Consider the following 17433-nt stretch of genomic DNA (forward strand, 5'->3'; position numbering starts at 1 on the left):
AAGGGAAATTAACTAGTTGCTTTTGTTATTTTATTCAAACACAGATTATTACTTATTTTTCAATGGGCTTCTATAAACCTTGGCTGATCTTACTGAGTTAGCGACGAGCACTTTATAAAATGTTTTCAAAAACCCAGATAAAGATGTCCAGAGATGTGAGCTCTAGTTACACACAGCACTTAATACAGTGAAAAACAAAGATGTCATTTAAAATACTATCAGAGATACAAAGTTACAAAGGGGAACAAGCAGCTGACAATTCAACATAATCTCCCATTAAATAACAGCTCATTTATACGTATCCCGTTGTGCCCTCCACATCTGGCAAGTGATTGGAGTTGGCAGATTTATTTCTAGAGCTATCTTGCCTGCCCCGCAGTAGCCTCCCTCACTCCTAACAGGACTCTGCTACTTGCTTTCACAAACCTGGTGTGATTTGCAAAGATAAGGATGTCCAGATTTTGTTACCACCTAATTACTAGACATTTCATGTCTTTTAACACCGGGGAGGATTATTACTGGCATTTTCTATTGCTTCCTTTCATTTCAGCCATCATAAATTTAAAATGGTAAAAGTAAATCTATCTGCAGTGTGTCATTTATACCATAAGCCCCTGTGTTTGGAAGTGATAAAGGTTTCAGCTTGACCCTTGGCTGGTCTCTCTCTACCAGGTCCCTGGGGTTACATTTTATGGAAACATGATTAAAAAAATAAGCTTCATTCTGGGTCACTAAAACATTTCAGAAATATGAAGGCGGAGGTGGGGGGGGGGAAAAGGCTCTCACACATTCTTCACTTCGGTTTGCTAGAGCTATTACACACAACCAAAAGTGAAAAAGAAATCACCAGTAATGTTTAAAGCTGGACATTTAGGTCTAATCCCACAGTCCTTGAACTAAATCAGAAGGCAGTAAGTGGCTTGTGCCCACGAAAATTCAGAACTGGGGCATGCATTTTGCACATGGGATCGGCCTTTTTAGTTATTAACACAAACACCACGAGCATGTCTGAAATAAGGCAAACCTCATCAACGTCTTTTTGCCAACTGCACTTCTCCTGGCAGCAGCAAAGACAAGCGTCTTACATTTTAATTAAAAAATTCACCAAAAGAGTCATGGCCAGATTTCTAATATGTATTAACTACACTACTTCCCATTTTACAATTATACAGCTAATGTCTGCATTGAATTCCCTAATTTCTCATTATAAAACAATTGGATTTCATCTAGCAGTTTTTAATTGCATTGTTTCTCCTGCTAAAATAACTGCACATTCTTCTTGGCAAGATGTTGAAGTTGTTGAATGACAAATCAATATAGGTCATGCCATTCAGATTTAATCAATTATTATTCCATCTCCTCCCAAAATCAATGAGCGGCCTGAAATGCGGTGAAAATCTGCATTCATACAAAGAACCATCAAAATATACCTACATACTATTAGAAAAGTAGAACACACTTTATTCAGCAACAGAGCAAACCCCAGTAACATCCACAGGCATTAGTAATGCTTCTATTTTAAAAAAAAAGATTATTTAAACACAAATGCTTCAGCATGGGGCCTTTCGTTTTCAAAACCTTCGGCAGTTCGGCCATGATGGTTTTATGCTCTGAGGACTGTGGATTTCAGCTAAATCAAAGGTAACGCTCACCAACCTGTGTGACTCGGAGGACACCACCACAACCCTGGCAGGAGATGACTGGCGTAGAATGTCCTTCAGAAGCTGGACAAGATAGAAATGTCCCAAGTGGTTCACTTGGAAGGTGGACTCCAGGTCATCCTCTGTCAAGCACCAGGGAGCACCAAACACGGCAGCGTTGCAGATCAGGATGTGAAGAGGCCTGAATGATCAGAAGCATTGAATGAAAATGAATCAGAAGAAGAAATCTGAATGAAACAGATACAAACATTCCCCTGCGGACTGGCCAAGGTGTGCCTTGGGGTGCAGGCGTGGAGGCTTCAGCGCAGTATGGCTGCACAGGCCTGTTCTAGTCAGTTCTGGAGCAGCCCCAGCGCAGGGCACAGCCCAGCCCCACCGCAACAATGGTGGAGCTCCTGTCAGACCGTAAGTCCAAACACCATGCAGCAAAGAGAAGTGAGCAAAGGAAGTAAACAACACCCCCATGAACAGCAGTCGGAGGTGGAGGAGGCAGGTGCTCCGGACATCAGAGCAGGGATTTCCCGGCAGCCGGGCAGAGCACACACTGGGGCAGGTGTATCCCAGAGGGCAGCCGCTAGTGGAGAGGATCCGATGCTACAGCATGGCAGAAGTGTGAAGAGAAAGGAGCAGCAGGGAGGAGCTGTTGTGTACTGACCACAGCTCCCCATCCTCCTGCGCCGCTCAGTGAGGGGGTGGTAGAGGAGTTGGGATGAAGGAGTGAAGCAGAGTCTGGGGAAAGGAGTGGGGAGAGGATGGAGAAGAATGTGTTTTGCTTCTCACTATCCAAATCCATCCAAATCTATTTTAATAATTTACCAACTACAATTCCAAGATGCCTACCAGAACAAGACCTCATAGCTTTTCCACTTTCTTCAAAAACACCAAATAGAATGGTGAAACTTTGCATCTTGAGAACCAACAGGATTCTGATTTCTGATTTGCCTTTTGGTCAGGTCCACTTATACCCATAATATCTTCAGATACACGCTACTCCCACAAAAGAAACAGAGATAAAGGGGGACTGTCCTTTAAAAGACAAGGTTTCTCTCTCTGTTCACACCAACTTGAAAAAAAGGTGGTTCTTTTTTTTTCATCTTTGCAGCCTCACTCAACACAGTGCAAGCAGACTATTTACTAAAATATGCAGGATTGTATTTTTTAAAAGCTACCTGGCCTTTTGGGGCATACTGTATCAAAATGTTTTAAACTTGAGTTCATTTTGCCTGTTTGAGATGCATCTGCCAAGAAGAAAATGAAGCCTCATGAAAGTAGAGAGAACATGTGTAGAAACTTTGGATGATTCCTCATCTCTTCTGAAAGTTTATGTAAAGCTCCAGCAAGAATTAATTTAGACATCTGTAAATCTGATGGGGGAAAAATAACTGGTTTCTTCAACATAGATGCAATTTTTGCTATAAGAACTCCCTGTATGAGAACTGAAGCATGTGAGTACAGGAGTAATACAGAAGATACCATGGCCATCCCCTGAAAAAGCAAATACAGCACTTTTTAAAAGATCATAATTCTATTTGATAGCTGTCATACGTGCTATGAAGTAACAGAGCACAGCAAGACAGAAAGGACTCACATATGAACCAAAACTACATTCCACCTACCCAAAGTGTAGTATCTTTCATTAATACTAATTGCACAATAACTACCAGAGGCAAAATACGCACTCTATACTGAAATATGTCAGCTCAATTAATTAAAAAGATGATTCTAGAATTATAAAACTATAAAATGTAGTCACTTTTAAATTGCCAGAGCATTTAATTGGGTTTTATAAAAGAAATAAAATTATGCTTCAGTCCTTTTCATGAGACTTATATTTTTTCAAACAACATTTTGTTCTAATTTTTTTAAGGAAAAGTAATTAAAATTAAAGAGACCATAAAGTTAAAAGTATTTACAATATTCTATTAGAAAAATCTATGAAGAAACGTAAAAATAATTACAGAGGCATTTTAAACTCATTTTATACTGAAAAGGTAATATCAGATTCCCCTTCAGAATGCCTTTATTTTTAATCAGCGTTAGTGGTTTTAAATGGTTCAAACTGACTTCTCTAGAAAACACCATAGAAAAGAAACCTGAAAGGGTTTTATCAATAGGTACTGCTGTTGTGCTTCATTTCAGCCCAGAAAGAACCACCTCTCAGGTTTGGATCCATGTCCATTAGGCTATTGGTTTCTCTCCTCAGACTGCTAAAAAAGGTCCAATTACTGAAAACTGTCATCTAAGTTTTTGTGACCTGGACATTTACACATCAGGAAAGGACTGATATTACCTAAGTAACAGCCCCCATATAGTTAGGAGTTTCAGTTGCAGATGACAATTTCTAATCTCAACGGTGCAGAGCTCTGTAGCATTGAATGTATCATTATGCAGGAACAAAATTTTCAAGATACACGACAATTCACACCACACATCTGGTGCCACAGCTCTCCTTTATGACAGGAGTATTTTTAAGTGATAGCAGAACTATGACCTTGATTTCACAAGTTCATTAAAAACATTGCTGTGATCTACATTAGGCTTCCTCCTGAGCCCATGGAAGGAAAAAAAAAATCCCCTCTCAGTATAAAATAGTTTGTAATTCTACATCAAAGGCACAGCTAAGGCCAAGAAAAAAATGTCAGCAGCAAAGGAAAATTTCCTTTAGTGTTTACTCCTGGTATCGACATTACCAAGCTGCTCCCTCTAACCACGACGCCTATTTGATATTTCTGGAAACACTATATAGTAAAACCTTGCAGAGGGTTTTGAAAATTTACCCCTATGTCTCCTTAAAATGTCTCAGTCAGTGACTTACATCACACCAAGCGAGCTAACGTGGTCTACCATTACAATTTAAGTATGCACTGGGACTTGAACATAAGCTGCTCCATCATAGCATGTAGTGACTGTTTCTTATCCTTCACAGCATGACTTAAGAATACACTGCTTTTACTGCAAGCCATACAGCAATTCTGGAGAACTCTCACTGTGCTGGTAAGTTTAGCTACGATTTAGTGAAAGTTAAAAAGCCTGTAGAATTAACAAGGACATTCTTAATTGTGGATATCTCTGCTGAAAGTCATCTAATTTCTTGTGCACTTTATAAGTCTGGATACCTCACTAACCCTTGCACCAGGCAAGTCGTTCACATCTTACACACTGTGCTCAATTCAGCATTAGAAGCAACAAAGCGATCCAGCTGCTCTGCAGTATTTGAAAATCCAGCAAGTTAATACATTAGAGAGATACAGGAATTAAGTTGTTGCTATAAATCAGTTAGTTATGAAATTTAATAATCAATTTGTTAGCACCTGATGTAAAACTATGATCTGTCAGCAGCCTCCCAAGTTGGCTGTGTGCAGCAGTAGATATTTCCAAGGGAATTAATTACTGATGATTTGCAAAGGTAAGAATAATATTTTTCAACAAACGTAGCCTGTGCACTAGGAGGTTAAACAAACACCACCAAAATGTCAACAGAGTTCTTGGCTTTGGTGTTCTCCCATTTCAAATGGAATGAAATAGTTAACCAGAAATTATGCAAAGGGAATACTTTCAAATCTTCCCATGAAGCAGAATGTCACACCATCTGGGGCACTTCTCCAGTGATTTGAAAAGTTCACACTGTTTGGAATTACACAGAAATTCAACAGAAAAGGCCTCGCCATATCCCCAAAGTCCCATAAGCAACTGTAGACCTGTGTCACGGCCAGTAAAGAAGGCAGAGGGTTGTGATTTCTCTTCCATAAAGAAGCAAAGTCATAGTCCACCAAACTTTTCCATCCTATAACTCTGAACATCCATGTTGCTTCCGCCCAAAGTTGGCAAAAGGTACTTGCTGCTGCGAGGGAATGCCTGTAGTCCCAGGGGAACAAACCAACATGCCAGCCAGGCTTGTGGCTCTCCAGAAAAAGGGTGAGGGGAAAAAAACCATCTCCAGAAATTCCTCTCAGTTTTGCAGCAGCACTGGTGGGAAACTGAACAACAATATTTACTTGTTTGATGAAAAGAAACAAAAAAGCTCTGCTTAACTCAATGAATTCAGGAAACAAAAGCTCAATGTCTACCTTCCCTTTTTCTAAAAATATTGACTGAAGTGTCAGTAAAACACCGTCTGTTCCCCCCTGTCAGCTGACAGAATTGTTGATCCTTGTCAGACAGGCTTCATTTTATGGTAAGCCACTAACATCGGACTTAGAGCCCTGATGGATGACCTTCTGCTAGAAGCAAGGAAAATTCCCACAAATTCATCCTACTGGATTTCTTTGCAGGATTTGACACTGTTGATCGGCAAATGCTTCTGCCTCACTTCCAAGAGATTAATGGGAGTGGGCTGAAACTGTTCTGCTTCTTCCTTCATTTCAAATACATGGGAATTATTATGAGCAGCTGCTCCTATGTCTTCATAATATATCATCTGCATACTGCCATACAGGTCAACCATCTCTCAATCATTAGTCATTACCTCTATAAAATCTTGAGTATACAATTTCACAAATGTTTGGAGAAGGAAGAGAGGTCTTAACAGATTTAGAACTAAACAGAAAACATCCATTAGTCCTGGTTTTCCCTTTATTAGTTTTTCTCACATGTACAGGGCGGGGGGGAGGGAAGCCAACTGAAAAATCCCCACATCATCTTACACCTCCACAAATTAGTAAATTATCTTCCTTTGAAGAAAAATTCTGGTTTAGCTCTAGGGGGACAGAAGAGTTTTAGAGGCCTTGTTTTCCTCTTAACAGGGTGCAGAAGCAATTTCAACTATTCTAAAAACTTTATAAAGTTGAACTTCTGAATAGAAATTCAGACCCAATATTAAATTAGGGAATGTTTAAGCACTTAACATTTTTAAGCAGACAACATTAGCACTTCAAACACTTGTAATTTTGACCTCAAATTGATTGTCCATAAAACCTGTACTGCCCATAGCACCTTCTCTCAAATATGATCCAAGCTGGGAATTCTCCTTCCACTCTTGTATGAGTAGAAAAAATAAGAAAAGAAGTGATAATGTTTAATTTGTTGACATGATCTGTCTCTCATACTTGGCTAATTTATACACTGCAAGTATATTATATGATACTAGAAATATGAGAAATAAGCAAGTTTTATTGTACATTTTCTTATTTGGTATTATTACATTAGTAAATCACTTTCATTTGATAACAAATTATTGCTTAAAAATGAAGGTCAAAATTAGTATTCATACTTGCTTTTTAACTGATAACTACAAGGCAAGAGGGAGAAGGAGAAAGAATTATATTTCACAAATGAGTTTCATTCCAGGGACTCTCTCACCTTTTGGGGACCCATTATCCACAGCTCTGAATTCCTTTTGCATAGCTATAATCTAACCCTAAATTTCCTCTGACTGACAGCATGCAGTATACTCAGGGTAGTGATATTAACCACAGGTGCCAGTGCTGCTCTTCCCTCACTTCAGCACCTCCTCAGAGCCATATTTCAAACCAAAATTCATCCACAAAATGACCTTTTTCCTTTGTCAAAGTGTTGCATCTTTGCTATTTCTGTACACCTGGGGACTCCAAACATCTCCATACGCATAGATTTTGATTAGATCTCCCTAATGCTTAGGAGAGAGCAGTAATGAAAATATCCAGAATCTGGTAATTTTCATTCAGCAGCTCACCTAAGGACATTGGCTACCTCAAAGTAGACTCGTACATCTTTTTCAAAATCCCTATAGCAAATCATTATTTACACATATAAACAAAGAGTTATGAATAAGCATAATCCAGCTGTAAAGGAGCATTCATTTTTCTAATAACCATGGCATAATTTGTTGTCTCTGCACTGACTTCTAGAAATACAAATGTCATTTGTGCACAGTAAGTACTTGTTAGAAAAAAGACAGCTACAACTCACAAGGAAGGTCAATCACTACTTTTATTACATATTTGTGCTATTTCCCATTGAAAACAGCTAACTCCTTGGAAAATGTTTTTGGGACCACGGTTCATCATTCAAACAATAAAACACTTCATGCATTTTGAACATTTCACTTGCCAATGACAACTCCTTCCTCTGTTTTGCCTAGAGATATATAGAGCTGTAATAGAGTTCAGAAAGCCCCTAGCAGCTGTGTGCTGCCATTCAGACCTGAAAGATTCCATGTTGTGATAAAAATTAATGTACTTTGACATCCTCTGGGATTTTTGGTGCCTTGGGAACAGCTAATGAAGAAATACAACCTTTTCAGACTATAACACAAATTTTTGGATTCTAAGATTAAGACACATGTGGTACATGCAGGGCCTGTCTAATGTCAGCAGTGGGCTTCCACACTCAAGCGCCAGCAGACTCTGCCTTCATGTGTTTTAATTACCTCCCACAGAAAGCATTTAACTAAATAAATATATTTTAATGTAGATGTAATTAAATAGCTATTTTTGCCTTATATTTCAGAATTTTTAGAAGACAACCTCAATTAACACACTGAGCTTCTTAAAAGCCATTAAGCTATAACGCTGCAAAATCCTTGTTTCATTTGCAATGGAATACATTTCAATCAGGCCTATTAAGTCATACATATTTTACTACTTAGATACTCAAAACAGCCTTTACAGCTGGTGCATTTGGTGGATATCTTTTAGGAAGACAGGGCCCCAAGAGTTTATGAAACATCTTAAGACTCAGCTTAGATTTAGGCGTAGACAGGCGGGTCAAAACGGGAAGCGGAACAGCCAGTGCGCTGAGAGCTGCTGGAGGGTCAGCAAGGTTTCAGCAAAGAGAGTGCAAAGCATCCAAAGACAGGTGGCAAGTCCACAAATTTTAGACAGCACAGCTGGAGCCATAAAGCTACGTAACAGCCATCTAACAGAATCTGTCTCTCAGTAATATGTAAAAACACGGGGTGTTTTTTTCAGATGCAACTAAGTGTAAAGTCAGGGTGAACTGTCAGTCCCGGCCTTGTTTTAATGTGGCCTTTTGTTCTAAAACACCCTGCCCACCCCCCCACCCCCCCATGTTCTGAGGCAGAAGATACTTCCAGAATACACCAGATGAAATGAAAGGTGATCTGGTGCACACGTCATGATCTCTGCCTCCCGTCTAAGCAGGGAGGGGTGAAGCTTGAGGGATTTTTAATTTAAAAAATACTGGAAACCGGGTTTGGATCCACATGACTTGACACACGCTACCACAATGGGGTAATTGTGCATGAGGGCTTAAAAAAAAGAAGAAAGAAGGAAGGAAAAAAAAAATATTTATGCAGAAAGCCAATCTCTGGGCTTTAATAAGGCACAGTAGCACCACAAAGAGGGGGAAAAAAGTTTTGGCCTAATATTATTATGTATGTTTCAAACGCAGTCAGCCTTTGATCTTATTTAAATTTAAGATACGTGCTGTCTGCAACAGCAGCTTCTAAACTATGCATGTTTCAATACTTAATTCAATGTGGATAGTTTTTGATATCTCAAAATGTACAATGTTGTCCAGAAGTTAGTGCCTCAGTGGCACTGTCAGAAAGCCAACTGCATTTGAAGTTGAGAAGACAAATAAAATAGCTCAACTGTTACTAGTTTTAACTCACAAAAGTTATTTCTATAACTGTCAAAGAGCTAACAGACTTGTACAGAAAATAAGTTCAAATTTTGAAAGATAATAAGCCACAGCAATGATCATGTCTGACAGAGATATATCTATTGCAGAACCATTAAGCATATTGGCATCACTAATGCCTAGTGATAGGAACAGGGCTAATGGCCTTAAGATGAAGGAAGGGAGTTTTAGATGAGGTATCAGTGAAAAATTCTTCCCTGTGAGGGTGGTGAGGGCACAGCCTGCACAGAGAAGCTGTGGCTGCCCCCGGATCCCTGGCAGGGTTCAAGGCCAGGCTGGATGGGGCTTTGGGCAACCTGGGCTAGTGGAAGCTGTCCCTGCCAATGGCAGGGGGTGGCACTAGATGATCTTTAGAGGTGTCTTTCAACCCAAACCAGTCTATGATTCTATGATTCTAATAAATTAAATCATATATTAATTGCTATCAATGCAATAACTTGCCAAGCAGAACTCTTTTACATATGTGTTTACATACATAATCAGAATTCATCATGCAATGTCTATGATTTAATTGTGGTTAAACTGAAATGAAAAAACATGCAATATGTCAGTTATAATACATGAAAATGCAGAAAAACAGTATTCTGGACTGAATTTTCAGCAGGCTCTGAAATCTTAATTGCACCCGCAAGGTTTCAGAGCACTTCTGCTTGCAGCATGAAAAATGAACGTACTCACAGAGTTTGAGGCCTCAGTTAAGGAAACCAGCTGAAAATCTGGCCCTCTCCATTTTTGGGTCTGGTTAGGGAAATAAGAAGAGACTAAAGTTCCAAATGGGGAATCATAATTCATAACCGCTGTCTTTTCCATATTTCTACACACAGCATAAGTGAATAAACTGTTAGCATATGCCAATTCTTACCACAAAAAAAAAAAATCCTATTTTAAAGTATAGGAAAGTAACTGCAGTGAAAACCTACATATGGAAATCCTGCATAATTGTGAATCGCTGCTACCAGCTCAGAAAATTCTAAGCAGTAGCTGTTGGCAAACACTATTTTGAAGCAATTCAACTTTTTTTCAGGATAATTCCTTTTTTCTTTCCCTCAAACACTGAGAACATTAGATTGATGCCTTACTGTTTGGCCAAAGATAACTCTAAGTCAAACCAAGTGGCACTATGCAGCACTCAAAACTAAAGATGCACATAAAATTTCATCTGTAACTTTACTGCTCACTTCTGCCTGCTAACTGTTTTGACCATGGAAGTGTTCTTATGCCGAGTATCAGGCAAATGCCATGATAGCATGACTGTAAATATTGACAACAGCTATTTGGGAAACTTTAGAACAGAAACATCAGTGCTGTTCCCCACTTAAAGTATGCAGGGTTTAGTCAAAGATGGGATAATTAAACCAAGAAATAAATACCAAAGTATCCACAGATCCATACTACCACACAAAATCCTACAGACCCTGAACTATCAAACACTGCTGCTGACTAAATTTAAATGCTATGTTGCATACAATCACAGGAGGGCACTCATTTTGTCTATAAAGTGGATTAATGCCAACCATAATTCCTCACATTGTACCTGCTCAATGAAGAGGAGATGCAGTTCAGTGTTTTTAGTTCCAAAAGCCTAATATGAAAGATTGGTCGGTCTGCCTCTTCCAACTGCAAAAAATCAGCTAATGCCAAATCCATCTTAGCCCAGAACATTATTATAAACAGATCATTTATTTGATTTTCCGTAACAGAGACATTCAATCAACTGCCTGAGCTGGAAACTAGCAGAGGGAAAAGACTAGATACAGACAAAAGTAACTTGAACAAATCTAGCCATTTAGGTGCACTGAGTCCTCTTTTCCTACTCTCATCCTAATCCTAGCACTGTCCTCACATGGAAGGATGGTGGAGGTCTTTCACTCCTGGTGAGAGAATGGATTTCCACAGGACAAGCCAGGAATACCAGAAGACAGCCAGAAATCCAGAAATCAGCAGGATCAGGGTAGAGTGAGTGTGTGAGTGAGTGAGTGTGTGTGATAATCACAGAAATCACAGCATTGCATTTCAAACCAGAAGAGAGCTTAAAATTAGTTGCCATTACTGTAACATAACGGACTGGCTTCCTCTAAAGAATTTCTTCTGTAAATCCTTCAGACCTATCTTTTATAGACTTCCATTGCATGTATTAGTCACACTGTGTCCAGGTTGTGCTATAACAGAGTAAGAGGTAGATCAGAAATACAACAGCAATATTGTTTTATTCTGTCTTCTCCCAAAGACGACTTCAGGACATTCAAATAATTTATACCATTCAGCTGCTTCTGCCCACAATCTTTGTAACTGTGAGAGCAAGAAAAATTGGAGAGCACTGTTCTGTAAGGAAAGTTTATATTCTGCTGTGATCATAGAACTGCAGGATCAAAAATAATCTGCAAAACCTTTCTCCCCCAAGCTTTATTTGAAACTATACGCATTAAAAAATAGTCTCAGAAAGTGAAACAGCTGTATCAACTCAAGAGCATAGATAATGCAAACAAAAAAATGTTTTTTTTCTGAGGATGAAGGATTTTCTAGAACATATTTTTAGGAATATGACATAATTTACCAGTGCTTATATTCTCTGAGCCCAAATTTTATCTATGGATGAGGCTGAAACACCTAACAAATCCAAGCAGGAACAGAAGACTCCTATCAAATCTTTTAGAAGCATGGTAACTTGAAGATGAATCATTTGATTGTTGCTTTGAAACAAGGAAGGCTTCTTAGCTCTTAAGTATTGCTCCAATTTATATTAAATGTTTTTTTTCCAGGTAACTCTTTCCTCCCATTTATTATTTATGCTTTTCTCAATGCTCCTTCGGTTGCATCATTTGTTTTCTGCATGCAACCAGTCCCTGTTAAACTCCTGCTGAGCAAAGGATGACATTTCTTCATTCTTCACACAGTTTCCAAAAATCTCTCAAGTTCTCAACAACATTCAAGAAATCCTTTTTTATCTACAAGTTATTTGATTAAGGCAGGAAATTTACAATTCCAGCAATTTGTTTTCTGCAATTCCACCACCTTCCCCAGCTGCAATAGTTTATGATGTTTTGACTCAAAAAAATCTAGGGATCCTTTTTCTGGAGTAGTTCCATTTTGTTTTTCTCATCCAGAAAGATATCTGTGAAACCCAGTCCTGGAAGACTCTTTTCCAATAGCTATCAACCAGTGAAGATCAGACTTCCATGTTATGATATGAACATGAGCACACCCTTGTATCTGCTAACAAAAAATAGTACCTAGAGCAATGAAGTGCCCCAGAAAAGCAGAATTTAAAGAGACAAGCAAATCTATTCCCCGTTTTGTAAATTTTTCATGGTCACCAAAACCAAGAGATTCTGTAGAAAACCAAAATGTCCCAGAAAGCAATCGTCAGCTGGAGAAATTCAATGGACAATAAAACTACCTGCACCCAGAATTCACCACTGAAGCCTCTTCACACAATGTGTTGAGAGAAATAAAAATGCAGATCTCTATTAATACAGATGAGTGCATTCATATAAAATTTCTCCATGACTCAAAATGATAATAGCTCTTTTTCCCAGAAACCAAGATCTAGACAGCTCAGAACTCAAATGAGAGGTTTGTTTAGAAACTCCCCCCCCCACAAACACTTTATTTGATTTTCCTACTACTTTATTGTTAAGGAATTTGTAAGAGATTTTAAAGAAAGTAAACTCTATACTCATAGTGTATTTCCTATGCTCATTTCTAGTACTTACAGATACCTCATGGGAACTGGGGGGAGGTATCACAGGATGCCTTCTCCTACAGGTGCATGAAATCAGAGATACCAAAGCTTTTTAAGAAAGGCAGGCTACCAGCTAACGGGCTTGCCAAAGCATAAAGAAGAAGACTCAATCTGTCACTGAAGCATGTAAGATTTCTTTCAACTGCTCATAAAATTACTTCTGCAAAGGAACCACTGATCTGACAAAAGCCTCTGGACACCACAGCAATACAAACAAACAGAAACAAAAGTACTTAGTGTACATTAGGGCTGGAAAACTCATAGGGCTAGCATTGTAGTAATAAGATGCTACTGCCGTATAATTGCTTTTCTGACCATATCCAGACACAGTTAAATCACAAAAAAATCAGAGCCAGAAAGACCTAGTAGGTATTCCAGCCCATTCTCCTGCCAGTGCAGATGATTGTGCTAAGTCTTCTGTATCTATATCAGATAAACATCTACTGCTACAGGCAGTGTGTGGGGTCTGGTTTCCATCCAGCCTCAGACTTTAAACAAAATATAACTGGAAATTCATTTTGGTCGAAACCCCACAAGTCTCACAACAGATACAGACCCTCAACTTCCCTATAACACTTGGAGAAGTCCTGCCAGACACATACACATCTAGCACAGAGTCAAGACAGAAATACTTGAAGGCAAGGCAGAGACAATAAATGCTATTACTAAAATGTTTCCAAACAAAATGAGAGTGAAGCATTAGTGAAACCTGTCCATCACTGACAGTGTGGCTTAACAGACCTATACTGGTCAAACAGGGTATGCCAACTAAAGTAAAACAGGTTTTACTGATTCTGTATCTTTACTGATTCTCTATATTCTCATTTTCGAAGTTCTCTGGCAAAAAAAAAAAATACTTAAGCATGTTCACTCGTAAGGAATTATAAACATTCCTACCAAATGGACAAGCCAGGATGGCCATGATATGCATGATATCATCTGCAACACACAAATCAAGTTAAGAGCTGCATTTGGAAAAAGGGTGGGTTTAACTTTTCACTGCACCATGTAGTTTTTAAAGAAATGTAGCATATAAAAAGCATGGGGAAGCTAAATTAAATCACTTACTATTCTTATATAATGAAACTGAGTTAGTATTAAAGCAGCAATAATGCAAGGATTTGTCATCTTTAAGAATGTTTTAATATATGAAGATGATATATGGTAAGAAAATATTGTTACCAAAGAGTTTTGGCAATAAAGGAACTTGTGTTAGAAGTTTTGACAATTCTTTAAATCTAAAAGACCTATAAGTACTAAAATGTCATCTGTCCATCCATGTGAGATTTGGCTTTGGCAGTATTTCAAAAGTGAAAAAAACATTCTTTGTTATTTTATTTTCCCCTATGACAATATATTTTCAAAGCCAAGAGGCCGTATTCTCTCAAGAAGTGCAGTACCATGTATATACACGTTACAGAAACAAAAAAAGGCAAAGTTTGAATAGTCACAACAAACAATGAGTCAAGATGTGACTAAAAGCACCAAGGGTGGAATTTATCGTCAAGACTTGACACTTAAAGATTTCAAATCATTTCTTCAATTTAGAGATTCATTGTTCTGTTCCAGCTAAATTAAACAAACCATTTGGAAGCTAACCTGATTATCTCCATATAAATTTATCTATTGTTAAGTGATGCCATTATCAACCCTTCTCTCCTCCTTTTTTTTTTAAGTTACAGATCATTCCAGATACAGATCTGGAAAATAGAGCTGTCTGGCTCACAGGGCTATTTTTTTTTAATGTTTTAAAATTAAAGAGAGAAAGAGAAGAATATAAAAGAAAGCCAGACAAGGAGTGCACTAATTGCTCATCCCTGACCTCTTCCAAGCCACTGCAAAACTAATAAAAGTTGCCTGAGCTGGTTTTTATGCAGTTCAGCTTTGGCCTTTTTCAATAGCCACAGGCGTATCAATGCCCCCTTTAAAGCTGGGGCTATGCATGGAATAGTAAGAGATCTGTAATTATTTCTTAAAGATGAAAACAAATTATCTTTAATTCATGTTTAAAAGAATTCCTGTGAAAAGATTATTCGCTAACTGTAGTTGCTGATCAGTCCTACTACGTTGAATTCTGCCAACTGTGCTCAGCTGATAAAGACATTAAAATAACAAGAAATTATTACATGTAATTTTCTGAGTACTTACACATTCTTGGATTTGAATGCTTCAGCAAAGTGCTGCACACTCTGAAGAGAGGCAAGGTCTAAGGTCATTGCTTCTACCTTGGCTTTGTGCTGGAACAAGAGAAAATATAAAAAAAAGATAAATAACAGCAAGTTTAGTTCACAGTATCATGTTACAGTAAGTGTGTTATGGAACTTGTCTGATTCCCCCGTTTAACATTATAACCCCAAAGTGAATACAAATCATCACACAGAACAGATGAGCACAACATTTAGTGCCAGGAGTAGCATTGCAATTTTGTGGTTCTGGTAAGAACCTACACTGTGTAACACACAATGAATGACACAAGAGAGTGTTAAGGTTAATATAATATCTTTTTGTTCCCTTTAGCTGGTTAAACTTGTGTAAGTCCTGAAATAAAAAGTAGAGTAAGCATCTTAATGAATGGTACTTTTTACATACCATACCAATAGAAAAATACTCAGTAAATACTCTATAAAGTTGAGCCACATTCAAACTTGAATATATTAATCCAAATCACCTATTGTTCATAGCAGGTGATACAAAATACAGTATAAAATGAAAACATCTCTCCAGCCAATACAGCTTTTCATACAAGAATTTACATAAGAATGCATAATATCTTCTAAAGAAATTGCAGTGATACTTAAAACCAACATTTCACCTAGAAGATCACATGGCACCCTGCAAAATGGCAGCCTAACCTGAAGATGCTAATCTTAGGCAATACCAAAACAACTTTTCTCAGTATTTTCTACTTTAAGATCCCTGCTCTCAGATCTTTTGACACATTTACACTCCAAATCTCAGAGCAAAATGAAATCAAAGTCTGTTTTCATCACAACCACTACAGTGAGAGTCATCACAGAACGAAGCAGACTCATGGCTCTTTCAAGGCCCACTTCTGAACTACCTTTGCTGTGTGTCTGCACCACGACAGCCAACAGCTGTCTTCAGTTCTCCCACAAATCCTATACATCTGATACTCTGAAAACCACCATACAAGTTGGCATACAAGTTATGTAGCTCCTCATAGAAATTACGGACACGTGCATTTGTGCTCACCTCCCTGCTGCCCAAAATCCCAGACATTCTCTGGTACAGAAAAGAAAGCTGGCCAAGACCCTGTACTCTCCCCAAACCTCAACATGTCAACTTTCAGTCCACTCTGCTTTGCTTGTTTGGGAAAAAAATAATTAAATTTAGAGGGACACTTCTTGTTGTTCCAACATGCTATCCACACCTCCATGCAATGCTCATGGCTCAGACTGGACACTAGCACTGCTAAAAGAAAGAGCAGGAAAAAAGCAGAGCAGATGCAATGGTAACATGCAATCAAAGGCAGCTCTTGAATGGAGAGGCAATGGGAGCTCTGTTAGCACTATGGTGCAACAAGGTTATACAGCCAGTGTTTCTGGAGGAACAAGAAGGGAGCTGCATGCGTGTCAGCACAGAAGGAAGCCAAGAAGAGTGCTCTTATTGTCTCCCAGGCTCAAGCAATTCATCTGATCTCCATGTTTCACTACATCTGGTACTTTCCTGCCTACATCTGGTTTTTATTTTGGTACATTCTGCCTGCTACAATTACTTTACAGGTTGGGTTTAAACAGAATGTCTCTCAAATTCCTTTTGTCCCACTCCAGTTAGACTTTCCAGGACAGCAAAATAAATACAACTGAAATTTCGACAGGTTCAGCTCCCATCAGAAGTATCAGTTGATGGAGGCTGAAAATGCTAAACCCAACTTTGTTACAAAGAGTTGTTTTACCATTGCAAGATGCACATCATTCTGGAATTCATTTTGCCCTGCTGGGTAAATATTTTCTTCTATTTGATGGTCAGAGACTAGAGAAAGACGATGCTGCCTTGCATTATGCAATAGAGCTCCATACAGCATCTCTACAACTTCTCAGTTCAAAGATGTTTACTTAATGGAGAAGTACTGTGCATGGTTGGGTTTATTTTGCTTTTGCTTTCCTCAGTTGAAACATTCTCCTGTCTCTCCTGAGGGTAAAAGGACAAAAAAGCTAAACATACAGGGGGTAAAAAAAAAAAAAAAAGTAACAAAAAAAGAAAAAATCAAGTAGTTCAACAGACTATGGCACAAGTCTGCTTGGTGGCACAGGTTCAGGTCCACACGACATTACTCAGGTAACGCTCTGTTGCTTAGTGCCACAAGTTAGTTTGCTGCTTCTGATTTCAAGAAAAGATGAGAGGTGTCTGTGTATTTCAAGTCCAAAGGAAAACAAAGTATGACACTTCCAAAATACTTGCAGAAATAAGAAATAAACAGACTGATAC

At 38.5% G+C, this 17433-nt stretch overlaps 1 protein-coding gene across 1 annotated transcript in view; it reads right to left on the bottom strand.

Moving 5' to 3' along the window:
* Nucleotides 1–17433, bottom strand: part of WWOX (WW domain containing oxidoreductase) — a 511261-nt gene that overhangs the window by 386039 nt on the left and 107789 nt on the right. Inside the window, exons 6-7 of the mRNA XM_084270013.1 lie at nt 15133–15221; nt 1657–1842 (exon numbers count right to left, since the gene is read on the bottom strand). Of these exons, the coding sequence (XP_084126139.1) occupies nt 1657–1842; nt 15133–15221 (275 nt within the window). The remainder of the gene's footprint in view (nt 1–1656; nt 1843–15132; nt 15222–17433) is intronic.

This window comes from Gallinula chloropus, assembly GCF_964237585.1.
Source record: "Gallinula chloropus genome assembly, chromosome: 13".
Taxonomy (NCBI): Eukaryota; Metazoa; Chordata; class Aves; order Gruiformes; family Rallidae; genus Gallinula; species Gallinula chloropus.